Raw genomic sequence first — 25,416 nt, 5'->3', positions numbered from 1 at the left:
TACCACATATGGCACGGATTGGATACCACAAATGGCACTATTTAAATAACATCCGCAGATATCACGGGGAACGCATTAGTTAACGTCATTTGGATGTAGCAAACGTCAAAGTAACAAAAAAAAAAAACAGGGCTCGTCCGGGATTTGAACCCGGGACCTCTCGCACCCGAAGCGAGAATCATACCCCTAGACCAACGAGCCGCGTGCACTGGGTGGTGACATTTTGACGTTATAAGTGACTACAATACAACAGCAAACCATTAGTTTAAACCTGCAATTCCGAGTATATAAAGCATTTCTAAATGCGCCAGGTAATTAGCCAAATTTTACATGTTGCATTGCTTGTTTCAGGATGGGACTAATGTGTTACCGAAACGTTTGCTGGCTAACTAACTAGCTTAGCTAACGTTATCACATACGTTACCGTTAGCTTTACATGCCAGCATAGCTTCAACTCACAACTTGGCTAGCTATCCATCTAGCTACTGTAGCTAGCTAACTATATAGCTATCTAGTTAACTAGCTAGCTAACTAACAATCTAGCTACTGTATCTATCTATCTAGCTACTGTAGCTAGCTCCCTATCTAGCCAACTAGCTACTGTATCTAGCTAACTATATAGCAACTGTAGCTAGCTAACTATCTAGCTACTGTATCTATCTAACTATCTAGCTACTGTATCTAGCTATCTATATAGCTACTGTATCTAGCTATCTATCTAGCTACTGTATATAGCTACTGGATCTAGCTATCTATCTATCTAGCTACTGTATCTAACTATCTAGCTACTGTATCTAGCTAACTATATAGCTACTGTAGCTAGCTAACTATCTAGCTATCTATCTAGCTACTGTATCTATCTAACTATCTAGCTACTGTATCTAGCTATCTATGTAGCTAACTATCTAGCTACTGTATCTAGCTATATATCTAGCTACTGTATCTATCTAACTATCTAGCTACTGTATCTAGCTACTGTATCTAGCTATCTATGTAGCTAACTATCTAGCTACTGTATCTAGCTATCTATCTAGCTACTGTATCTAGCTATCTATCTAGCTATTGTAGCTAGCTAACAATCTAGCTAACTATCTAACTACTGTATCTAGCTAACTATCTATCTATCCAGCTACTGTATCTATCTATCTAGCTACTGTATCTAGCTAACTATCTAGCTACTGTATCTAGCTATCTATCTACTGTATCTAGCTACTGTATCTAGCTATCTATCTAGCTAACTATCTAGCTACTGTATCTAGCTAACTATCAAGCTTTTGCATCTAGCTACTGTATCTAGCTAACTATCTAGCTAACTCTATCCCAGAATGCCCTGCGGGGGGGGGAACGGACTGTAAACACAACAGTTGTTATATCCCAGAATGCCCTGCGGGGGGGAACGCACTGTAAACACAACAGTTGTTATCCAGAGCTCACTAGTAGCAACTAGCTGCTATCTGACGTTACCAGGCCTTGCTATTCTTGTGAGTATCATCATATATTACTATAATAATCGATTATCTCCTGGTTTCACAGGTGTAAGTTACAGCAAATTAATCTAATATCCTATATTGACATGAATGTTATGACTACGGATACAACGTTAATAAATTCATAGCTAGTTATTAGGTGTCTCTAGTTTTTTTTGTCGTCAACAGTCAAGCTAGCTAACCAAGTTGCTAGCTCGTTTAGTGGCTAACAAGCGAATGTAATGTTATACTGTCCTTGACTTACTTTAGTTAGCTAACGTTAACTAGTACAAACAACAAACAAACAAAAAACTGCATTGTCTGGCAAGCTAGCTAGCTGACAGTCAATACATTTAGATACAATCTGGTTGGCTAACAAGTTTGTTGATAAGCTGGCGTAGTGGTCTGCATGATCAAAACACTCTGCAGACAGTACTGATGATGGACTGCTAACTGATAGCTATCTAACTGTCGCTCATGTAAGTGAATTTCAAAGTAGCTTCCCAGTCCTAATCACGAGTCATACATTCATTGTTTTATTTACAGGGACCATGTAGCTAAGTGGATGCCGGTTAGAAGCCAATTACTAGAGATGGATGCCTTTTTGGGATCTCTGCAAGACCATGACGTGAGGTGAGACCAGATACGAGCAGCTACCTTTAGTTCTAATAGGAGTAACAATGCATTGGAAGATATCTATGTTGTTGTTGTTTTTTTTAAGACCTCAAGCGTTTCAGAAAATAAATGTTGTCCTGCTCCGCCCTTCCCAGCTCTGTCCTGACGTCCTGTGAGCCCGAGCTGCAGGAGCTGATGAGACAAATAGACATCATGGTGAACCATAAGAGGACGGAGTGGGAGGCAGAGATCCATGCCATGGAGCTGCGTCTGCACAACGGAGAAGAGGAGCTCCTCTCAGCCAGAAACCTCATAGACCAAAGGAACTCAGAGGTACGGTTGTGCATAGATATTATTGTTGTTGTTATTGTTGTTATTATTGTTGTTATTGTAAGATTTGTATTTATTTTCAAACAATACAAAACACATACAAACATTATGCAAAGGCAGACAACGAGCATCACCCATCCCCAGACTCCCCCTGCTCACACCCCCATCTCCAGACTCCCCCTGCTCACACCCCCATCCTCAGACTCCCCCTGCTCACACCCCCATCCCCAGACTCCCCCTGCTCACACCCCCATCCCCAGACTCCCCCTGCTCACACCCCCATCCCCAGACTCCCCCTGCTCACACCCCCATCCCCAGACTCCCCCTGCTCACACCCCCATTCCCAGACTCCCCCTGCTCACACCCCCATCCCCAGACTCCCCCTGCTCACACCCCCATCCCCAGACTCCCCCTGCTCACACCCCCATCTCCAGCGCCTGCATCACTCTCCGCCACATGGTCTCAAACTGCACCATTTTGTTTCTCTCCATTGCCCCACACACTTTTCAATTGTAAGATAATAAAGCATGTGACCTTTCCATTTTGTTAACGATGGAGGATTGGTTCATTTCCAGTTTTAAGTATACCTTTTTTTCAAGCGGATTGACAAGAAAACTATTGCCCAACCCATTGGGTATCTCACCCCACACATATAATTATCTGTAAGGTCCCTCATCTCTGTACCCTACACATATAATTATCTGTAAGGTCCCTCATCTCTGTACCCCACACATATAATTATCTGTAAGGTCCCTCATCTCTGTACCCCACACATATAATTATCTGTAAGGTCCCTCATCTCTGTACCCCACTCATACAATTATCTGTAAGGTCCCTCATCTCTGTACCCCACACATATAATTATCTGTAAGGTCCCTCATCTCTGTACCCCACACATACAATTATCTGTAAGGTCCCTCATCTCTGTACCCCACACATACATTTATCTGTAAGGTCCCTCATCTCTGTACCCCACTCATACAATTATCTGTAAGGTCCCTCATCTCTGTACCCCACACATACATTTATCTGTAAGGTCCCTCATCTCTGTACCCCACTCATACAATTATCTGTAAGGTCCCTCATCTCTGTACCCCACACATACAATTATCTGTAAGGTCCCTCATCTCTGTACCCCACACATACATTTATCTGTAAGGTCCCTCATCTCTGTACCCCACACATACAATTATCTGTAAGGTCCCTCATCTCTGTACCCCACACATACATTTATCTGTAAGGTCCCTCATCTCTGTATCCCACACATACATTTATCTGTAAGGTCCCTCATCTCTGTACCCCACTCATACAATTATCTGTAAGGTCCCTAAGTCCAGCAGTGAATTTCAAACACAAATAACTTATTGACTCAAGACATTTAAACTATTCTTTTGTTAAAAAAAATAAAAAAATATAAACATAATTCCACTTTGACATTATTGGGTATTGTGTGTAGATCAGTTACAACATCTTAATTTAATCTATTTTAAATTCAGGCTGTAACACAACAAAATGTGGGAAAAAGTCAAGGGGTGTGAATACTTTCTGAAGGCAGTATATATAATCTCTGTTTTAACTCCTGATGTCTCACTCCTTGCCTTTTATACCCTGTGGAAGATGTACAAAGTGACAGTGGCTATAGTTTCACTGTTAGACCTGCAGAACACTGGCTGTCGGTTGTTGAAAGTGGTAGTGGAGAAAGAGCTGATGCAGGTGAACTAGACTGAGTGGCTATGTGGAAGTAGAATTGCAAATCTCCTCTTAACTTTCCCCAAATTCTCCAGTTTTCTAGAAATCCTGTTTAGAAGATTATTGGAATAAGCAAAACAATAAAATACATTGGAATCCTTCAACCAGGATTTCTGGAAAACCTGCAAATTCGAGGAAAGTTAGATTTTTGCAGCCTTATGTGTGAGGCAAGCTTTTCTGCTGCATGTAAACGTGAGCGTTCAGCTTTCCGTCAGTCTCCGTCAACTTAAGGTGTGGGGCCTAAAACTGAGCTTGAATGCTAATCTCCCAGAAGAAACACCCTAATGGAATGAACTGCGACGGCTGTCATGTTGTCGGTGAGAAACTTACACTAGAGATGGGCGCGATACAGCAAGACACAACATTGGAACAATTCTGTGACTACTACTACAAGTTTGTTTTAATTTAACATGCATTGCTGCACGACAGTGTTTGTTCCTAAAGTGTGTTTTGTAGCTGTGAATGCAGCCTGCCTACCAGGTTCTCTTGAACACGAGCCTGTTTATCTTCCCACAGGTTGGGTTGCTCCGCAAGCAGCTAAATGAGGTCCAGACAGGGAAGCAAGAGCTGGTCGTTAAATATGAGGAACAACTGCAGCGTGTCAAAGATGAGGTACGTTAGTGAGCGCTTTAGTGCAACGCAAAGACGGTGGCGGTCTGTCCGTTAGTCTGTCTACCTATCTGTCGGTCTGTCCGTTAGTCTGTCTACCTATCTGTCTGTCCGTCTGTCTACCTATCTGTCGGTCTGTCTGTCAGTCTGTCTACCCATCTGTCAGTCTGTCTGTCAGTCTGTCCGTCAGTCTGTCTACCTATCTGTCGGTCTGTCCGTCAGTCTGTCTACCTATCTGTCTGTCCGTCTGTCTACCTATCCGTCAGTCTGTCAACCTATCTGTCAGTCTGTCCGTCAGTCTGTCCGTCAGTCTGTCCGTCAGTCTGTCTGTCTGTCTGTCTGTCTGTCCGTCTGTCTACCTGTCCGTCAGTCTGTCAACCTATCTGTCAGTCTGTCCGTCAGTCTGTCAGTCTGTCCGTCAGTCTGTCCGTCAGTCTGTCTGTCTGTCCGTCAGTCTGTCAACCTATCTGTCTGTCCGTCAGTCTGTCAACCTATCTGTCTGTCTGTCCGTCTGTCTACCTATTTGTCAGTATGTCCGTCTGTCTGTCCGTCTACCTATCTGTCAGTCTGTCCGTCAGTCTGTCTGTTTGTCTGTCTGTCTGTCTGTCTGTCTACCTATCTGTCAGTCTGTCCGTCAGTCTGTCTGTCTGTCTGTCTGTCCGTAGACTGACAGATAGGTAGACAGACAGACGGACAGACAGACTGACAGATAGGTAGACATGTCTGTCCGTCTGTCTGTCTGTCTGTCTGTCCATCTGTCTTTACTCTAGATTAGAGAACCAATAATAGCCATTTTCCGTATGCTCAAGGTGCTTACATAGTAGGGGTGAAACCCAGTCTAGTCCAATGTGTACAGAGAGCTGCATGAATCAAGCCACACCATTCCCATGTCTCCTCTCTCTCTCCCTCCCTCCCTCCAGTTGTCTAAGCTAAAGCACAGCTACCAGAAGCTTCAGAGTAAACAGCTGAAGGAGTCTCGTGAAGGAGCCAAGAGCCGAGAGGAGGACCGGACAGAGGTGACCCGCCTCAATGGAAAGATAGAGGTACGGCCTGGTTCTTTTCTCAGAAGCTATGGACCAGTGTTCTCGGTGCTCCTGGACATGTACAGTATGTAGACATTTTGTCAGAGAAGGAGTGATCATCAGTTTGACCTTTTCAAAGATCCTAATGAATAACATTATATTGGACAAGAAGGACCTGATCCTAGATCAGCGCTACTTTGAGGTGCATATTGCTGTTCCCTAGCTGTGTGTTCATCCCTGACCTCTGTGTTGTGTTCATCCCTGACCTCTGTGTTGTGTTCATCCCTGACCTCTGTGTTGTGTTCATCCCTGACCTCTGTGTTGTTATTGACCCCTGACCTCCGTGTTGTGTTCATCAGGAGTTCCGTCAGAGGTCAGCGGAGTGGGAGAACCAGAGGATGCAGTACCAGAAGCAGGTGTCGTCCTTGGAGACCCAGAGGAAGGGTCTGGCAGAGCAGTTCACTAATATGAAGGTAACTTAGCAACCAGGGACTTTACGATTTACTATATGTTGTGTTGTACAGATAGTTTTACATCACAATTTACAGGGTCGTGACCTTGAAGCTGATTCCCCTCTAATCTTCTATCATCACCTGTCTCATCGAGAGATTTACTTTTATTCTGCATATTTGAACACTGAAGACTACTGTTGACATTAGAATTTAGGAGCCTTAAGACTTTATAGGAAAATTACCCCCCACTTTCAAAATATCCTGAAATGAGCTATCTGCTGTACCTCCTCCTCCAGTCCCAGGGTGCAGCGTGGCTACAGGACCCAGGAGGAGGGCGTGCCGGGCAGGCAGATCTGCAGAGGCTGAGGGGTCAGTTGGAGAGGGCCCAGGATACACTGCACTCCCAGGAACTGGAGCTGGAACGACTCAGACACCTCCAGGAGCAGCTGAGGGGAGAGCCCAGGAGGGGACAGCATGTAGGAGACTGGAGGGAGGGAGGGAGGGGGAACCCGGCGCCTGTTGGCAGACCTGAGACGGACCGTTTTCTTGAAATAGACAGTCAGTGCCAGCCAGGTGCAGGTCTCTGTGATTGATGTTGTAACACAGTTGATGTTACAGTCAGGAACAGACGACGAGGTGAGGCAGTGGTGTGAAATGCACTGTTGTTGTAAACCAAAGATGCTGCAGATTGGTGTGAATGAAAAATAACATGGTATTAGACCATAACTTATAGACTGGTTCATAGACCTGCTTATAGACTGGTTCATAGACCTGCTTATAGACTGCCTTATAGACTGATTCATAGACCTGCTTATAGACTGATTCATAGACCTGCTTATAGACTGCCTTATAGACTGGTTCATAGACCTGCTTATAGACTGGCTTATAGACTGATTCATAGACTGGCTTATAGACTGGCTTATAGACTGGCTTATAGACTGCCTTATAGACTGGTTCATAGACCTGCTTATAGACTGGCTTATAGACTGATTCAGAAACCTGCTTATAGACTGGCTTATAGACTGATTCATAGACTGGCTTATAGACTGGCTTATAGACTGATTCATAAACCTGCTTATAGACTGGCTTATAGACTGATTCATAGACTGGCTTATAGACTGGCTTATAGACTGGCTTATAGACTGTGGGTTTGGTGTTGTAGACTGGTTCATAGACTGACTTATAGACAGTGGGTTTGGTGTTGTAGACTGGTTCATAGACTGGCTTATAGACTGTGGGTTTAGTGTTGTAGACTGGTTAATAGACTGGCAAATAGACAGTGGGTTTGGTGTTGTAGACTGGTTCATAGACTGGCTTATAGACTATGGGTTTAGTGTTGTAGACTGGTTCATAGACTGGCGTATAGACTGATTCATAGACCTGCTTATAGACTGGCTTATAGACTGGCTTATAGACTGTAGGTTTGGTGTTGTAGACTGGTTCATAGACTGGCGTATAGACTGATTCATAGACCTGCTTATAGACTGGCTTATAGACTGTAGGTTTGGTGTTGTAGACTGGCTTATTGACTGTATGTTTGGTGTTGTAAACTGGTTCATAGACTGGCGTATAGACTGATTAATAGACCTGCTTATAGACTGGCTTATAGACTGTTGGTTTGGTGTTGTAGACCGGTTCATAGACTGGCTTATAGACAGTGGGTTTGGTGTTGTAGACTGGTTCATAGACCTGCTTATAGACTGGCTTATAGACTGTAGGTTTGGTGTTGTAGACTGGTTCATAGACCTGCTTATAGACTGGCTTATAGACTGTGGGTTTGGTGTTATAGACTGGTTCATAGACTGGTACATAGACTGTAGGTTTGGTGTTGTAGACTGGTTCATAGACTAGCTTATAGACTGTGGGTTTGGTGTTGTAGACTGGTTCATCGACTGGCTTATAGACTGTGGGTTTGGTGTTGTAGACTGATTCATAGACTGGCTTATAGACAGTGGGTTTGGTGTTGTAGACTGGTTCATAGACTGGCTTATATACAGTGGGTTCGGGGTTATAGACTGGTTCATCGACTGGCTTATAGACTGATTCATAAACCTGCTTATAGACTGGCTTATAGACTGTGGGTTTGGTGTTGTAGACTGGCTTATAGACTGGCTTATAGACTGATTCATAGACCTGTTCATAGACTGGCTTATAGACCGTGGGTTTTGTTGTTATAGACTGATTCATAGACTGTGGGTTTTGGTGTTGTAGACTGGTTCATAGACTGGCTTATAGACAGTGGGTTTGGTGTTGTAGACTGATTCATAGACTGTGGGTTTTGTTGTTGTAGACTGGTTCATAGACTGACTTATAGACAGTGGGTTTGGTGTTATAGACTGGCATAGACTGTGGGTTTGGTGATATAGACTGATTCATAGACAGTGGGGTTGTTGTAGACTGATTCATAGACTGACTTATAGACAGTGGGTTTTGTTGTTGTAGACTGATTCATAGTCGGTGGGTTTGTTGTTGTAGACTGATTCATAGACGGTGGGTTCACTCTGCTCCCCCCTGCAGGTGCTGACAGAGGAGAAGGAGGGGCAGAAGCAACAGTTCTGTAATGACCTGTCCAAGCTGACCAGGGCCCTGCAGGCTAAAGAAGAAGTCATCCAGTCTCTAGAGGAGTGTCTAGGAGCCCAGGGGAGAGGTGGCTCAGGACTACAGCTCCTCAGACAGGACCTAGAGAAGACTACCACCAAGCTACACTCTGCCCAGGCCTGTGAGGTCCACCTGAAGACTGAACTGGCCAGACTCAGAGACAGGTGATCTGACTGACTGACTGGTTGACTGTGACTAAATGACTGACTGGTTGGTTGACTGACTGACTGGTTGGTTGACTGACTGGCTGGTTGGTTGACTGGCTGGTTGGTTGACTGGCTGGCTGGTTGGTTGACTGTCTGACTGGTTGGTTGACTGACTGGCTTGTTGGTTGACTGTCTGACTGGTTGTCTGGTTAACTGTATGACTAAATTGTTGACTGGCTGACTGACTGACCGACTGACTGACTGTCTGATTGGCTGACTGTCTGATTGGCTGACTGTCTGACTGGTTGGCTGACTGTCTGATTGGCTGACTGTCTGATTGGCTGACTGGTTGACTGACTGTCTGATTGGCTGACTGTCTGATTGGCTGACTGATTGACTGATTGGCTGACTGTCTGATTGGCTGACTGTCTGATTGGCTGACTGTCTGACTGGCTGACTGATTGACTGGTTGGCTGACTGTCTGATTGGCTGACTGGTTGGCTGACTGTCTGATTGGCTGACTGGCTGACTGATTGACTGGTTGGTTGACTGACTGGCTTGTTGGTTGACTGTCTGACTGGTTGTCTGGTTAACTGTATGACTAAATTGTTGACTGACTGACTGTCTGATTGGCTGACTGTCTGATTGGCTGACTGGCTGACTGACTGGTTGGCTGACTGTCTGATTGGCTGACTGTCTGATTGGCTGACTGACTGTCTGACTGTCTGATTGGCTGACTGATTGACTGTGCCATGTCACACTGTCTCCCACTTCATGTTTAAATTGTCTGAATAAAGTCTAGGAGCATCACATGTGAATTGAGTTCATTTAACAACAACAACGAGATGTTGTCTTTCATTTTACAGTTGTGTTGAATTAATTGTGTTAAGGTTGAAAAGTTTACATAACGAATTGTGAAAGAATATTTCAACTAAGCGTTGTTGAATTGTGGGTCCTCTGTTTTATCGTGTAGTCAATCTGCATCCATCTGTGTCACAGTTTGGTTGATGAAGGAACAAAATCTGCTTTGTCGTCATACTGCAGCCCGGTATCAGTTTATATGCATCACAATTTGATGTTTTTACAACAACAACAAAAACCTATGTGCCCATAGTGAAACCTGTCTTCTCTCCTCAGACTGGAGACTATGAGCAGACAGAGAGGAGAGTTGGTCACGAGAGAAACGGAGCTAAAGCATATCAAGGAAGAGAGGAGTCGCTCTGTGACTGAGGTGAAACGGGTAAGTGGCAGTGACCAGGGTCCCACAGTAAGTGGCAGTGACCAGGGTCCCACAGTAAGTGGCAGTGACCAGGGTCCCACAGTAAGTGGCAGTGACCAGGGTCCCACAGTAAGTGGCAGTGACCAGGGTCCCACAGTAAGTGGCAGTGACCAGGGTCCCACAGTAAGTGGCAGTGACCAGGGTCCCACAGTAAGTGGCAGTGACCAGGGTCCCACAGTAAGTGGCATGGACCAGGGTCCCACAGTAAGTGGCAGTGACCAGGGTCCCACAGTAAGTGGCAGTGACCAGGGTCCCACAGTAAGTGGCAGTGACCAGGGTCCCACAGTAAGTGGCAGTGACCAGGGTCCCACAGTTAGTGGCAGTGACCAGGGTCCCACAGTAAGTGGCAGTGACCAGGGTCCCACAGTAAGTGGCAGTGACCAGGGTCCCACAGTAAGTGGCAGTGACCAGGGTCCCACAGTAAGTGGCAGTGACCAGGGTCCCACAGTAAGTGGCAGTGACCAGGGTCCCACAGTAAGTGGCATGGACCAGGGTCCCACAGTAAGTGGCATGGACCAGGGTCCCACAGTAAGTGGCATGGACCAGGGTCCCACAGTAAGTGGCAGTGACCAGGGTCCCACAGTAAGTGGCATGGACCAGGGTCCCACAGTAAGTGGCATGGACCAGGGTCCCACAGTAAGTGGCAGTGACCAGGGTCCCACAGTAAGTGGCAGTGACCAGGGTCCCACAGTAAGTGGCATGGACCAGGGTCCCACAGTAAGTGGCATGGACCAGGGTCCCACAGTAAGTGGCAGTGACCAGGGTCCCACAGTAAGTGGCAGTGACCAGGGTCCCACAGTAAGTGGCATGGACCAGGGTCCCACAGTGGGGTCAGAGGAGTCGCTCTGTAACTGAGGTGAAACAGATAATGCGTACACTACATGACTTTCAAAATACTAACATCGCTGAGCCTCTCACATGAAACTTTCCTGTAGTTTGTTTGTCTTGCCAACGTAGTGGTGCGTATACTGCATGATGTAGCAGAGACTGAGGGTCACACACTACAAGATTCTTCACTTTGGTCGGGAGGATTCTCCATGTTAACCTTAACCCTCCTGACCATCCAGACACCTCCTAACCAACCAGACACCTCCTAACCCTCACACACTACAAGATTCTTCACTTTGGTCGGGAGGATTCTCCATGTTAACCTTAACCCTCCTGACCATCCAGACACCTCCTGACCATCCAGACACCTCCTAACCCTCCTGACCAACCAGACTCCTCCTAACCCTCCTGACCATCCAGACACCTCCTAACCATCCAGACACCTCCTAACCCTCCTGACCATCCAGACACCTCCTAACCATCCAGACACCTCCTAACCCTCCTGACCATCCAGACACCTTCTAACCCTCCTAACCATCCAGACACCTCCTAACCCTCCTGACCAACCAGACACCTCCTAACCCTCCTGACCATCCAGACACCTCCTAACCCTCCTGACCAACCAGACACCTCCTAACCCTCCTGACCAACCAGACACCTCCTAACCCTCACACACTACAAGATTCTTCACTTTGGTCGGGAGCATTCTCCATGCCACCACGCTGTCTCTCTAAAACAATGATGTGATTACATTGTTAACGTAGCTACAACGAGCTGTGATAAAAAGCAGCCTCATAAATGTTTTCAGTCAGACATTCACTCTTTGCCATACGGAGTGTAAATATCTAGTCCCAATACATTTTTGAATTGAGTAACATTGCTTGTGAACTTCAGAGTTGTGACGATTTGACTCTTTGGTTTTTAAAGACGAGTACAAACGCATACCAGTAGTAGTCCTGGCTCCTGCTCCAGAGTCTACACCTTCTGGGAGTCGTGATACAACGTCATCATCGCAATGGCTGATAGCTGTTCTCAACACTTGTCGTTGTACATCGCACACTACAAGAGCATTCCATTGTTCCGTGCTGAAGCTCCACCGGACAAACTCAACCCTGTTCCGTGCTGAAGCCCGTCCAGACAAACTCAACCCTGTTCCGTGCTGAAGCCCGACCAGACAAACTCAACCCTGCTCCGTGCTGAAGCTCCACCGGACAAACTCAACCCTGTTCCGTGCTGAAGCCCGTCCAGACAAACTCAACCCTGTTCTGTGCTGAAGCCCGACCAGACAAACTCAACCCTGTTCCGTGCTGAAGCCCGTCCAGACAAACTCAACCCTGTTCCGTGCTGAAGCCCGACAAGACAAACTCAACCCTGTTCCGTGCTGAAGCCCGACCAGACAAACTCAACTCTGTTCTGTGCTGAAGCCCGACCAGACAAACTCAACCCTGTTCCGTGCTGAAGCCCGACCAGACAAACTCAACCCTGTTCTGTGCTGAAGCCCGACCAGACAAACTCAACCCTGTTCTGTGCTGAAGCCCGACCAGACAAACTCAACCCTGTTCTGTGCTGAAGCCCGACCAGACAAACTCAACCCTGTTCCGTGCTGAAGCCCGACCAGACAAACTCAACCCTGTTCCGTGCTGAAGGTCCACCAGACAAACTCAACCCTGTTCCGCGCTGAAGCCCGTCCAGACAGGAGTATTAAAACATATTTACCTGTACTTAGCCTCTGTCGAAGCTTTTAATAACATTATCTTAAGTCACGATTCGTCCAGTTGTAGCATGCGGCGGTCGTTTTCAGTGGCTGGCCAATAGATGGGAAATACCAGGATGTTTAATGAGCACATAACGACAGGACAGTCCTATTTACATTCCGTTCTCTTATAGCTGCGTGAGGAGCTGGCGAGGGCGGAGCAGACGCGCTGCTGGGAGGTGGAGGGCATGAGGAAGGAGGTGTCCCAGATGACCAATGAACTGCACCAGCGTGACATCACCATCGCCACCCTCAGTGGCTCCGCCTCCAGCGTGGAGCGCCAGCTAAGTGGCGAGGTGGAGAGGGCAGAGCGCCGGGCGGCTGAGCTCAAGGTGAGGTCCACCAGGGTGAAAGGAGTCTTAAAGGAAAGATTGTATACAATTACAAAAAATAATATCACTCCTCTTAAACGGTCTACCAAGGGGGAGCTGCCTGAGCTGAGGATGATGTTAAAGAGTTTTAGTATAGCCAATTGGAATTTGTTGTCTGTATATTTGATAATTTCATTAAGGATACCATTAACACCACAGGCCTTTTTGGGTTGGAGGGTTTTTATTTTGTCCTGTTCAAGGTAATTGGAGAATCCAGTGGGTTCTGGTAGTCTTTAATAGTGGATTCTAAGATTTGTATTTGATCATGTATATGTTTTTGCTCTTTATTCTTTGTTATAGAGCCAAAAAGATGCAGAAGTGGTTTACCCATACATCTCCATTTTGGATAGATAATTCTTCATGTTGTTGTTTGTTTAGCGGTTTCCAATTTTCCCAGAAGTGGTTAGAGTCTATGGATTCTTCAATTACATTTAGCTGATTTCTGACATGCTGTTCCTTCTTTTCCCGTAGTGTATTTCTGTGTTGTTTTAGTGATTCACCATAGTGAAGGCGTAGACTCAGGTTTTCCGGGTCTCTATGTTTTTGGTTGGATTTCTTAGATTTTTTGCATTCTTCATCAAACCATTTGTCATTGTTGTTAATTTTCTTCGGTTTTCTATTTGAGATTTTTAGATTTGATAGGGAAGCTGAGAGGTCAAATATACTGTTAGATTTTCTACTGCCAAGTTTACACCTTCACTATTGCAGTGGAACGTTTTACCCAGGAAATTGTCTAGAAGGGATTGAATTTGTTGTTGCCTAATTGTTTTTTGGTAGGTTTCCAAACTGCATTCCTTCCATCTATAGCATTTCTTAATGTTACTCAGTTCCTTTGGCTTTGATGCCCCATTGCTCTGTTCAAGTAGACTGTGATTTTGCTGTCATCTGATAGGGGTGTCAGTGGGCTGACTGTGAACGCTCTGAGAGACTCTGGGTTGAGGTCAGTGATAAAGTAGTCTACAGTACTACTGCCAAGAGATGAGCTACTCAATATTGGGAAGGTGTTCCTAGTGGTTGGTACTGTATGCTCAGTGTATATAGTAGTCTCTTGTTCTATGGACCAATGCTTTTGTGTCCAGGCTTTTGCCGTTTCCACAGGTGCCTGTGGATAGAAATCCACTTGTTTTTTTTGTTGCCAATTTGAACCGCTCACTTGTTGTTTGTGTGGATTTTATAATGTCATATGTTTTCCCCCCAATACCTCTTTCCATCAATTTGTATAGCAGACCCTCATGCCAAATTGAGTCAAAAGCTTTTTTTAAATCTCTCTTTCTTTCCATTTCGCTTTCCACACAGACCAGCTCCTTCGCCTGTCACTCATGGAACTAATTTGTTGTTGCTCGACCAAGAGACTACTTGCGGTCATTCTGCATGATCAATGCAGCACATGCAACAATCCACAGGCGTTGTATAATATTAGTTTGTCTTTTATTACATCTGCAAACAGCTAGTTTGTCTTTTCTTAGCAAGTTTTAGCTAAATCGTGTTAGCCGTTAATGCTAATCGCTAGTTAGCTGGCTAGCTAGCTAATTTATTTATTTATTTCAACTTTATTTAACCAGGTAGGCAAGTTGAGAACAAGTTCTCATTTACAACTGCGACCTGGCCAAGATAAAGCAAACCAGTTCGACACAAACAACAACACAGAGTTACACATGGAGTACAACAAACATACAGTCAATAATACAGTAGAAAAATAAGTGTTTATACAATGTGAGCAAATGAGGTGAGATAAGGGAGGTAAAGGCAAAAAAAGGCCATGGTGGCGAAGTAAATACAATATAGCAAGTAAAACACTGGAATGGTAGATTTGCAGTGGAAGAATGTGCAAAGTTGAGATAGAAATAATGGGGTGCAAAGGAGCTAAATAAATAAATACAGTAGGGGAAGAGGTAGTTGTTTGGGCTAAATTATAGATGGGCTATGTACAGGTGCAGTAATCTGTGAGCTAATGAATGTATTGAGTTAGCTAAATCATGTTAGCCACTAATGCTAATCTCAAGTTAGCTGGCTAGCTAGCTAATAAATGTACTAGAGTTAGAAAGCTAGCTAATACAGCTTTGCCCGTATCGTGCAGGCACGTGGCAGTGTGAAAATGATTTCAAACGAGTGCCAGGAAATGGATGGAAATGCAGGAAAATAATTTGAGGTTGCAGTTGAATTGAACAGTATAAACCAATCAGAATAGAGAAAGACCCATTTGAACATCACTTCGAATATATGTGTTGCTAACCTGAGCTAATACACTACTCATAAATCATACTTAGAAATGTTAGTAATAAAAAATATAAAAAATAAAATACCATCCAAAATATGAAGAATATAATACTGTGATATGATATTTTGGCCATATCGCCAAGCCCTACTTATACCAGTGGCTCTGTTACTCTATTCCATCCAGGTGACTCAGGTGCAGCTGGAAACTCTGAAGATTGAGAACCAACATCTGAATGATCTGCTGGAGAGAGTGGAGTCGAGGTCAACTATGGTCTGGACTGATTTATACTTCTTTGGAATGTTGTCCAAATCTACTGTACATGTCCCCTTTAGTCCTAATGTATCTTTCATTATCTTTCAACATCTTTCTTGCCCTCTTTTTCAATCTCTCTCCTTCACTCCCCCCCCCCTACAGAAAGGGGACCCCTGCCTGGCCTCTCTGAGAGAGAGCTATGTATCGTCTCTGAGTAGCTTGGAGCAGGAGAACAGGCAGATGAGACAGGAGTTGGCGGAGGTGAGAGCTCGTCTGGAGGCCTCTACACAAACCTGGCAGGACAAGCTAGACAGATCCCTGCTACACAACCAGTCCAGGGCCGGTCCACGACAAACACAAGATGGGTAGGCTACAGTAGACAGACAACACACACACTGCAGTCTCACTCAGGTCACACAAAGCCTGGTGAATTATGCTTTGTGTTCTCCGCTAATGTTTAGTGAACCTCGGTGTTGTTCCTGCTGTAGGAATGAAGAGGAACTGCAACAGAGACACAGAGAGGAGATCTTAGCCATGGAGGCCAGGATGCAGGAGAACACCTCGCACTACGAAGAGGAGATCCAGCGTCTCCTCCAACAGCTAGAGGCCCTCTCCTCCTCCTCCCCTCACAGACACCACGTACAGACCCTGGACCACAGGCCCGTCTCAGCCTCCTCTTCCTCCTCCTCCTCCTCGTCCTGTAGAGAAAGCAGACTAGCCCGGGGGACAGCCTCAACCCTCGTCTGTGTTCCTAATGGACCTGCACCTCTACCTGTCTCTGCACCTGGTGGTGCTGAGGGCCAGTTGTCCAATTCAGAGGAGGCTCTACACCTGCAGGCCAGTCAAGACATACTGAACATGGTGAGGCTACATGTCAGTGACGATTTAGATACACTCACTCTGCCAGACTCATGTGGTTACTATATACAGCTGCTCTGTTAAAAAACATGTTAGTCATTTAGCAGACACTCTTATCCAGAGACACTTACAGACTTCCTCGGTGAAGCTGCTGTAAGAAAAGACAAGTGCAGTTGTTAAGCGACTAGGAGACTAATGTTAAGCGACTAGGAGACTAATGTTAAGCGACTAGGAGACTAATGTTAAGCGACTAGGAGACTAATGTTAAGCGACTAGGAGACTAATGTTAAGCGACTAGGAGACTAATGTTAAGCGACTAGGAGACTAATGTTAAGCGACTAGGAGACTAATGTTAAGCGACTAGGAGACTAATGTTAAGCGACTAGGAGACTAATGTTAAGCGACTAGGAGACTAATGTTAAGCGACTAGAAGACTAATGTTAAGCGACTAGGAGACTAATGTTAAGCGACTAGGAGACTAATGTTAAGCGACTAGGAGACTAATGTTGAGCGACTAGGAGACTAATGTTGAGCGACTAGGAGACTAGCGTTGAGCGACTAGGAGACTAGCGTTGAGCGACTAGGAGACTAACGTTGAGCGACTAGGAGACTAACGTTGAGCGACTAGGAGACTAACGTTGAGCGACTAGGAGACTAACGTTAAGCGACTAGGAGACTAACGTTAAGCGACTAGGAGACTAGCGTTAAGCGACTAGGAGACTAACCTTGAGCGACTAGGAGACTAACGTTGAGCGACTAGGAGACTAACGTTGAGCGACTAGGAGGCTAGCGTTGAGCGACTAGGAGGCTAGCGTTGAGCGACTAGGAGGCTAGCGTTGAGCGACTAGGAGGCTAGCGTTGAGCGACTAGGAGGCTAGCGTTGAGCGACTAGGAGGCTAGCGTTGAGCGACTAGGAGGCTAGCGTTGAGCGACTAGGCGACTATAATTATTTCAGCATAAGGCCTTTCTGGGGACCAGTCTCCTTTTCAGTCTTCAGTTAGTACGGCAATATAATACTGTGTCTAGGGTTTCAAATCACTAACTTTCTCCAAATTCACAGAATTCCCAGTTGGAGGATTTCCTGTTTATTCCCTCCAGATTCCTGGAATCTTCCAGCCGTGATTTCAAATTATTATTATTATTTTTTTAAATGGTAATTTGAGGAAAGTTAGCGGAATTGCGCAACCTTATAGTGTCTAATACCTCCTGTTCTCCAGGAGCGCTGTGTGGCTTCCCCTGCTGGCTCGGTGGCTTCCCGGTACCTGGAGGAGGAGAACCTGCGCTCCCAGGAGCTGCTCCAGAGACTAGATGCTCACATCCAGGGCATGAGACAGGACAATGTCAGGACTGTTTCTAAATACCTGGGCCATCCAGACACCTCCCAACCTTAACCTTCCTGACCATTCAGACACCTCCCAACCTTAACCCTCCTGACCATCCAGACACCTCCCAACCTTAACCCTCCTCACCATCCAGACACCTCCCAACCTTAACCCTCCTCACCATCCAGACACCTCCCAACCTTAACCCTCCTCACCATCCAGACACCTCCCAACCTTAACCCTCCTCACCATCCAGACACCTCCCAACCTTAACCCTCCTCACCATCCAGACACCTCCCAACCTTAACCCTCCTGACCATCCAGACACCTCCTAACCTTAACCCTCCTGACCAACCAGACACCTCCTAACCTTAACCCTCCTGACCATCCAGACACCTCCTAACCTTAACCCTCCTGACCAACCAGACGCCTCCTGACCATCCAGACACCTCCCAACTTTAACCCTCCTGACACCTCCTAACCCTCCTGACCATCCAGACACCTCCCAACCTTAACCCTCCTTACACCTCCTAACCCTCCTGACCACCCAGACACCTCCCAACCCTCATGACCATCCAGACACCTCCTAACCTTAACCCTCCTGACCAACCAGACACCTCCTAACCCTCCTGACCATCCAGACACCTCCCAACCCTAACCCTCCTGACCATCCAGACACCTCCCAACCTTAACCCTCCTGACCATCCAGACACCTCCCAACCTTAACCCTCCTGACCATCCAGACACCTCCCAACCTTAACCCTCCTGACCATCCAGACACCTCCCAACCCTAACCCTCCTGACCATCCAGACACCTCCCAACCTTAACCCTCCTGACCATCCAGACACCTCCCAACCTTAACCCTCCTGACCATCCAGACACCTCCCAACCTTAACCCTCCTGACCATCCAGACACCTCCCAACCTTAACCCTCCTGACCATCCAGACACCTCCCAACCTTAACCCTCCTGACCATCCAGACACCTATTAACCTTAACCCTCCTGACCAACCAGACACCTCCTAACCCTCCTGACCATCCATACACCTCCCAACCTTAACCCTCCTGACCAACCAGACACCTCCTAACCTAACCCTCCTGACCAACCAGACACCTCCTAACCCCCCTGACCATCCAGACACCTCCCAACCTAAACCCTCCTGACCAACCAGACACCTCCTAACCTAACCCTCCTGACCATCCAGACACCTCCTAACCTTAACCCTCCTGACCAACCAGACACATCCTAACCCTCCTGACCATCCAGACACCTCCTGACCATCCAGACACCTCCTAACCCTCCTGACCAACCAGACACCTCCTAACCTAACCCTCCTGACCAACCAGACACCTCCTAACCTTATCCCTCCTGACCATCCAGACTCCTCCTAACCTACCTGACCATCCAGACACCTCCTAACCCTCCTGACCATCCAGACACCTCCTAACCCTCCTGACCATCCAGACACCTCCTAACCCTCCTGACCATCCAGACACCTCCTAACCATCCTGACCATCCAGACTCCTCCTAACCCTCCTGACCAACCAGACACCACCCAACCTTAACCCTCCTCACCATCCAGACACCTCCCAACCTTAACCCTCCTGACCATCCAGACACCTCCCAACCTTAACCCTCCTGACCATCCAGACACCTCCTAACCTTAACCCTCCTGACCAACCAGACACCTCCTAACCTTAACCCTCCTGACCATCCAGACACCTCCTAACCTTAACCCTCCTGACCAACCAGACGCCTCCTGACCATCCAGACACCTCCCAACTTTAACCCTCCTGACACCTCCTAACCCTCCTGACCATCCAGACACCTCCCAACCTTAACCCTCCTGACACCTCCTAACCCTCCTGACCACCCAGACACCTCCCAACCCTCATGACCATCCAGACACCTCCTAACCTTAACCCTCCTGACCAACCAGACACCTCCTAACCCTCCTGACCATCCAGACACCTCCCAACCCTAACCCTCCTGACCATCCAGACACCTCCCAACCTTAACCCTCCTGACCATCCAGACACCTCCCAACCTTAACCCTCCTGACCATCCAGACACCTCCCAACCTTAACCCTCCTGACCATCCAGACACCTCCCAACCCTAACCCTCCTGACCATCCAGACACCTCCCAACCTTAACCCTCCTGACCATCCAGACACCTCCCAACCTTAACCCTCCTGACCATCCAGACACCTCCCAACCTTAACCCTCCTGACCATCCAGACACCTCCCAACCTTAACCCTCCTGACCATCCAGACACCTCCCAACCTTAACCCTCCTGACCATCCAGACACCTATTAACCTTAACCCTCCTGACCAACCAGACACCTCCTAACCCTCCTGACCATCCATACACCTCCCAACCTTAACCCTCCTGACCAACCAGACACCTCCTAACCTAACCCTCCTGACCAACCAGACACCTCCTAACCCCCCTGACCATCCAGACACCTCCCAACCTAAACCCTCCTGACCAACCAGACACCTCCTAACCTAACCCTCCTGACCATCCAGACACCTCCTAACCTTAACCCTCCTGACCAACCAGACACATCCTAACCCTCCTGACCATCCAGACACCTCCTGACCATCCAGACACCTCCTAACCCTCCTGACCAACCAGACACCTCCTAACCTAACCCTCCTGACCAACCAGACACCTCCTAACCTTATCCCTCCTGACCATCCAGACTCCTCCTAACCTACCTGACCATCCAGACACCTCCTAACCCTCCTGACCATCCAGACACCTCCTAACCCTCCTGACCATCCAGACACCTCCTAACCCTCCTGACCATCCAGACACCTCCTAACCATCCTGACCATCCAGACTCCTCCTAACCCTCCTGACCAACCAGACACCACCTAACCTTAACCCTCCTGACCATCCAGACACCTCCTAACCATCCTGACCATCCAGACTCCTCCTAACCTTAACCCTCATGACCAACCAGACACCTCCTAACCTTCCTGACCATCCAGACACCTCCTAACCCTCCTGACCATCCAGACTCCTCCTGACCTTAACCCTCCTGACCATCCAGACACCTCCTAACCATCCTGACCATCCAGACTCCTCCTAACCTTAACCCTCATGACCAACCAGACACCTCCTAACCCTCCTGACCATCCAGACTCCTCCTAACCCTCCTGACCATCCAGACACCTCCTAACCTTAACCCTCCTGACCATCCAGACACCTCCTAACCATCCTGACCATCCAGACTCCTCCTAACCTTAACCCTCATGACCAACCAGACACCTCCTAACCCTCCTGACCATCCAGACACCTCCTAACCCTCCTGACCATCCAGACTCCTCCTGACCTTAACCCTCCTAACCTTCCTGACCATCCAGACACCTCCTAACACTCCTGTTCATCCAGACTCCTCCTGACCTTAACCCTCCTGACCATCCAGACACCTCCTAACCCTCCTGTCCATCCAGACTCCTCCTGACCTTAACCCTCCTGACCATCCAGACACCTCCTAACTGTAACCTTAACTGAAAATAGCTGACCAGACAGACAGCTCACCTCTGGAGTCGTCACCAGATATGTGCCACTGACCGACCGTACTGACCGACCGACCACCAGGTTTCTCTAGTTCTAGGAGTATTAGTGAGGCAGTTCTCTGGCTTTGTGTGTCTCTACAGACGGACCTTTTGGAAAGATTCACTGTAAATGTGACCGGTGACAGTTTGTTGGAGAGTTCACGTGTGTGATTTAGTCCAGGGTAGTTTAGGTGTGTCTCTGAACCCACTGACTCAAATCTACAGTGTCGTCGTGTGAGTTAGCGCCTCTGTAAAGCACTTTAGAAACGTATTGTATTGCTAAGCCGAGGTAGTGGTGCTTAGATTCGTCCTTGACAATCTCCTTCCTTTTGTACCTGTTTTTCTGGATGTGGAATGTGTTTTTGGCGGTGCTGTAGCAGTCATTGTTTGCCTCCTGTGATATCATCCATATAAACCCAAGATGGAATGTAACTATGTTTGTAAACATAGAAATATATATTTTTTTTTTAAATATTCAAAACCTCATTCTTCAATGGCTCAGATGCTGTCCTCATTTGTTGACGAGAACATGGTACATCTTCTCTCTCTGTCAGCAGTGTGTGGGCGGGGTCTCTCTCCTCAGGGTTAAGGTGTGACTGCATCCCTCCCTGAGAGAGAGCGAATAAAAAATAATCTGTTAGTGCCAGAAAATCTGTCATCCTCTCTGTGATTCTGTGACGGTTCCGCAAGGTCCCAGCGACATCTCTCAGTAGAGGGATAACATGGTAGAACGAACGGAGGGAGGGAGGGAGGGGTGTCCTTGGCTCTCGACCCTTTCCCACAACACACACAAAAAAAGGCCCATAGCACTCTGGTTAAAAGTAGTGCACTATATGGGGAAATAGGGTGCAATTTAGGATGTACCCAGGTGTTTGTGGGAATGAAATAAAGACAAAATATTAATATACCAAATAAATGTAAAATGTTTTGAGGAATGTATTGTTATGTGTTTTCTGTTCCATCCTTTTTGTGGATTAGGGACGTGTGTGTTAAGGAAATATGTATCGCTTCAGTCTTCATTCTAGAAGTTTTTCATATTGGTATTTAGTAACCGTGGTTACTGGGGCTGTCGTCAGGCCCAACAAACTGGAGAGTGGAACTTGGCAGAGCAAACCTCTTGCTAGCTACTCTCTATGCTGAAGCAGAGGAGAGCGAGGGCTTACGTCCCAAATTGCACCCTATTCACTATTTTAGTGTCGTAGGGTCAAAAGTAGTGCCCTATATAGGGAATAGGGTTCCATGTTGGACGAACACAGGGGTTTTAACGGATGAGGATTCTTTCAAGGGGCCTGGAGTAAGGGAAGAATTAGCTAAGCCTAATTTTACCACCTGCCTACGGATTTCTGGTTAAGATACACAACAGATAAAGACGCAGATCACAGTAGTTCCATGACCTAGCTACCTAAGGAAGAATATGATAAAGCTTCAACGTGACTAAAGATGCAATAGAACGAGCCTGCATGCCGGTATGTTTCTGTTCTCTTGTCATTGACAGACAGACAGACAGTCATTCATTGCCATGCCAAGCTGTCCATAAGGAGTTGGCAAGGGAACAGAAACAGACAGGCTCTCAGGCTACAATAGAGCAAATAGTACATAAAGTTTGAATGAACAAACTGTTTTGTTGTGTTAGCGCCAGCTGGGGTACTACGGACTGGGACAGTGTTCTTGCTGTACAACAATAAGCAGCAAGTCATTGGACCGCAGGAAGCTGAACTGAACTGCTGTTCTGAAAGCCACCAGCAGAGGGCGCTGTTACATTGAACTCATGCCGGTCAGGATTTACCAGGGAAGAGCAATGCCGTTGCATATGATGACAGACGGCTACAAATGGTTTGCTACAGTAACCTGCTGTATCTACACATGATGTCGACGGGGTCACTTGAAGCTACAGGTTTCCCTGGTAACATCAGCTTTCCTGCCGTTTTCAAGTCTCTGCCGTCATTGGTCTCTGCTTCCAGTTTCTAACGGCATTACTGAGTGACTGTCGTTGCATCACAGATTCCTTTTTTCCTCATTGACTTCCATTGTTTTTTTGTGGGTTGAAATTTCAAAAATGTTTAAATGGCTTATTTGCTTAGACTTTTAAGGCCAGATTTTGACTGGAAGTAAGTAGACTCCACACTGATTTTAAAGAATGTTTTTTAAAAGTTTTAGTTTTAAAAAAAAAGTTTTAGTTTTTTACTTTAGTCTATGTCAAATCAACTTATGACAAGTCTAAATCGGGCCCATAAAGTACAGTCCTGGTAAATGTTACTGCACACAACCTGGCTTTGCTTCTCATACCATACCATAGCTGTTTCTGGACTGCTGCCTCGGGCATAGCTGAGATTCCTGACGTCAATGAAGTCTGGAACATATTTGTGTTCTAGTGAGTCCATTTCTCTCAGTCAGGATGAGAATGGAGTCCGGTAAAACACTCTCCTCCTCTCACAGCTGTTTGTAACATCGTGAGGTCTGAACAGACACAGACTACAGACACAGATTACAGACACAGTTGATCAGTTGAGTTTACTGACAACTGGATAAGAAAATGTTCCTTTTGTTTGGGCTATAAATAACCCAACCACTCATCAAATCAAAATCTAATTTTATTGGTCACGTGTGCATATTTATCAGATGTTATTGCGAGAGTAGCGAAAGGCTTGTGTTCCTAGCTCCAACAGTGTAGTAATATCTAACAATTCACAACAATACACAAATCTAAAAGTAAAATAAAATATAAGAAATATATAAATATTAGATTGAGCAATGCAGGAGTGACATTGACTAAAATACAGTAGAATAGAATACAGTATATACATATGAAATGAGTAAATCAGTATGTAAACATTATTAAAGGGACCAGTGTTCCATTATTAAAGGGACCAGTGTTCCATTATTAAAGTGACCAGTGTTCCATTAATAGAGTGACTAGTGTTCCATTATTAAAGGGACCAGTGTTCCATTATTAAAGGGACCAGTGTTCCATTATTAAAGTGACCAGTGTTCCATTATTAAAGGGACCAGTGTTCCATTATTAAAGTGACCAGTGTTCCATTATTAAAGGGACCAGTGTTCCATTATTAAAGTGACTATTGTTCCATTATTAAAGGGACCAGTGTTCCATTAATAGAGTGACCAGTGTTCCATTATTAAAGTGACCAGTGATTCCATGTCTATGTATATAGGGCAGCAGCATCTAAGATGCAGTGTTGAGTAACCAGGTGGAAGGCAGCTAGTGATGACTATTTACCAGTCTCGATGGCCTTGAGATATAAGCTGTTTTTCAGTCTTCTCGGTCCCAGCTTTGATGCACCTGTACTGACCTCGCCTTCTGGATGATAGCGGGGTGAACAGGCAGTGGCTCGGGTGGTTGTTGTCCTTAGTGATCTTTATGGCCTTCCTGTGACATCGGGTGGTGTAGGTGTCCTGGAGGGCTGGTAGTTTGCCCCTGGTGATGCGTTGTGCAGACCTCACTACCCTCTGGAGAGCCTTACGGTTGTGGGCGGTGCAGTTGCCGTACCAGGCGGTGATACAGCCTGACAGGATGCTCTCAATTGTGCATCTGTAGAAGTTTGTGAGGGTCTTTAGGGGCCAAGACAAATTTCTTCAGCCTCCTGAGGTTGAAGAGGCGCTGTTACGCCTTCTTCACCACACTGTCTGTGTGGGTGGACCATTTCAGATCGTCAGTGATGTGTACGCCGACAAACTTTCCACCTTCTCCACTTCGGTCCTATTAATGTAGATGGAGGCAGGCTCCCTCTGCTGTTTCCTGAAGTACCTTTGTTTTGTTGACGTTGAGGGAGAGGTTGTTTTCCTGGGCACCACTCTCCCCTGCCTGCTAGCAGCTGGTTAGCATCCTGAGCCCATATGTTTCCCTCTGAGCTTCAGAGAACTCTTCCCTTCCCATGCCCTGGTATCCTGTGGCAAACCACCGCAGCTCTCTGGTCAGTCCCACTACAGCCTTACCTCTCTGGTCAGTCCCACTACAGCCTT

The 25,416-nt window shown here is 46.5% G+C and overlaps 1 protein-coding gene, 1 long non-coding RNA gene and 1 other non-coding gene across 9 annotated transcripts; 1 reads left to right on the top strand and 2 right to left on the bottom strand.

Annotated features, from left to right (window-relative positions):
• Positions 1 to 129: 129 nt before the first annotated feature.
• On the bottom strand, positions 130 to 201 carry trnap-cgg (transfer RNA proline (anticodon CGG)). The gene has a single exon. It is a non-coding gene; the product is annotated as a tRNA-Pro (tRNA).
• On the top strand, positions 144 to 22,373 carry cep63 (centrosomal protein 63). 4 transcript variants are annotated; one of them, XM_036981863.2, is made up of 15 exons: positions 162 to 311; positions 2,013 to 2,099; positions 2,237 to 2,414; positions 4,029 to 4,124; positions 4,677 to 4,772; positions 5,690 to 5,812; positions 6,151 to 6,264; positions 6,540 to 6,719; positions 8,761 to 9,005; positions 10,125 to 10,227; positions 12,982 to 13,179; positions 15,620 to 15,706; positions 15,851 to 16,053; positions 16,177 to 16,549; positions 17,764 to 22,373. In XM_036981863.2, exons 2-15 carry the CDS (start codon positions 2,032 to 2,034, stop codon positions 17,935 to 17,937), a joined length of 2,238 nt encoding a protein of 745 aa, XP_036837758.2. In that variant the 5' UTR covers positions 162 to 311; positions 2,013 to 2,031; the 3' UTR covers positions 17,938 to 22,373. The 4 variants fall into 4 exon arrangements, with proteins under 4 accessions (XP_090088831.1, XP_036837758.2, XP_036837739.2 ...); XM_036981844.2 differs by lacking the exon at positions 162 to 311 and adding an exon at positions 1,335 to 1,481; XM_090232705.1 differs by lacking the exon at positions 4,029 to 4,124 and having other exon boundaries at positions 144 to 311.
• LOC118965227 (uncharacterized) lies at positions 19,321 to 24,152 on the bottom strand. Of its 4 annotated transcripts, none has more exons than XR_016495390.1 (4): positions 21,380 to 24,152; positions 20,783 to 21,345; positions 20,522 to 20,720; positions 19,321 to 19,402 (listed from the first exon to the last, which is right to left on the bottom strand). It is a non-coding gene; the product is annotated as an uncharacterized LOC118965227 (long non-coding RNA). The 4 variants fall into 4 exon arrangements; XR_016495397.1 differs by lacking the exon at positions 19,321 to 19,402 and adding an exon at positions 20,381 to 20,422 and having other exon boundaries at positions 20,593 to 20,720; XR_016495388.1 differs by having other exon boundaries at positions 19,342 to 19,393; positions 19,524 to 21,345.
• Positions 24,153 to 25,416: the final 1,264 nt, after the last annotated feature.

This window comes from Oncorhynchus mykiss, chromosome 1 (genome assembly GCF_057628025.1).
Source record: "Oncorhynchus mykiss isolate SJ-2025 chromosome 1, ASM5762802v1, whole genome shotgun sequence".
Classification (NCBI taxonomy): domain Eukaryota; kingdom Metazoa; phylum Chordata; class Actinopteri; order Salmoniformes; family Salmonidae; genus Oncorhynchus; species Oncorhynchus mykiss.
This window is presented reverse-complemented; position numbering and strand designations above follow the sequence as displayed.

Coding starts and splice junctions, on each gene's coding strand:
- cep63 (XM_036981863.2), top strand. CDS start 2,032: ATGCCGGTTAGAAGCCAATTACTAGAGATGGATGCCTTTTTGGGATCT. Junction 6,720..8,760: donor AGCCCAGGAGGGGACAGCAT/GTAGGAGACTGG, acceptor TCCCCCCTGCAG/GTGCTGACAGAGGAGAAGGA. Junction 15,707..15,850: donor TGGAGTCGAGGTCAACTATG/GTCTGGACTGAT, acceptor CCCCCCCTACAG/AAAGGGGACCCCTGCCTGGC.